Genomic DNA, 640 nt, shown 5'->3' with positions numbered 1-640 from the left:
TGGGGAGGCAGCGGGAGCCGGGCAGGGCGGCGGGGCCCGACGGGGCGGCGGGCTGTCAAAGAGGCATCCCGGCCGCCGGGAGCGGGCGCAGCCCTCTGTGTCCCAAGCCTGCGAGCCCCCCCCGCCCGGCCCCGCTCGCCACGAACACCGAGGAGCAGTATTACGCCTCGGCGCAGCTCTACAAGGAGTCGTGTGCGTTTCAGAGAGCCCAGGCGCAGGATTACAACCCCAGCCCTCCCGCCTGCCTGTACATGGGCAGGCAGCAGCAGACTCCTTACCCCAGCGCCTTAGGGGCTCTCGAGCAAGGCAGCCCGCCAGACATTTCACCTTACGAGGTGCCCCCCATCACAGAGGATGCAGGGGTCTCCCACCTTCATCACCATCACCACCACCACCCTCATCTTCCTCCTCCCCACCAGGACGCGCTGCCTTTCGCAGACGGGGCGGACACGGGAGCGATAGAGGAGCCCCGAGTGCAGGTGCCTTTCGCCTGGATGAAGTCCACCAAATCGCACGCCTGGAAGGGACAGTGGACCGGTAAGCCCCGCCGCCTCACCCTGCCGCTGCCCCGCCGCTTCCCTCGCTCTCGGAGGGCACGAAACCTTCCAGGCACCGGCCCTGCCCCCGCCGCTCGGGTGGA

General features: G+C 69.1%; 1 protein-coding gene across 1 annotated transcript in view; it reads left to right on the top strand.

The window, feature by feature from the left end:
• The window catches only part of PDX1 (pancreatic and duodenal homeobox 1), a 50,907-nt gene that overhangs the window by 28,382 nt on the left and 21,885 nt on the right, over positions 1–640 (top strand). Inside the window, exon 2 of the mRNA XM_009327868.1 lies at positions 8–537. Coding sequence (XP_009326143.1) covers positions 8–537 — 530 coding nt within the window. The remainder of the gene's footprint in view (positions 1–7; positions 538–640) is intronic.

This window comes from Pygoscelis adeliae, unplaced genomic scaffold (assembly GCF_000699105.1).
Source record: "Pygoscelis adeliae isolate BGI_AS28 unplaced genomic scaffold, ASM69910v1 Scaffold14, whole genome shotgun sequence".
Classification (NCBI taxonomy): Eukaryota; Metazoa; Chordata; class Aves; order Sphenisciformes; family Spheniscidae; genus Pygoscelis; species Pygoscelis adeliae.
The sequence above is the reverse complement of the archived record's forward strand: the minus strand, read 5'-3'. Positions and strand labels throughout refer to the sequence as shown.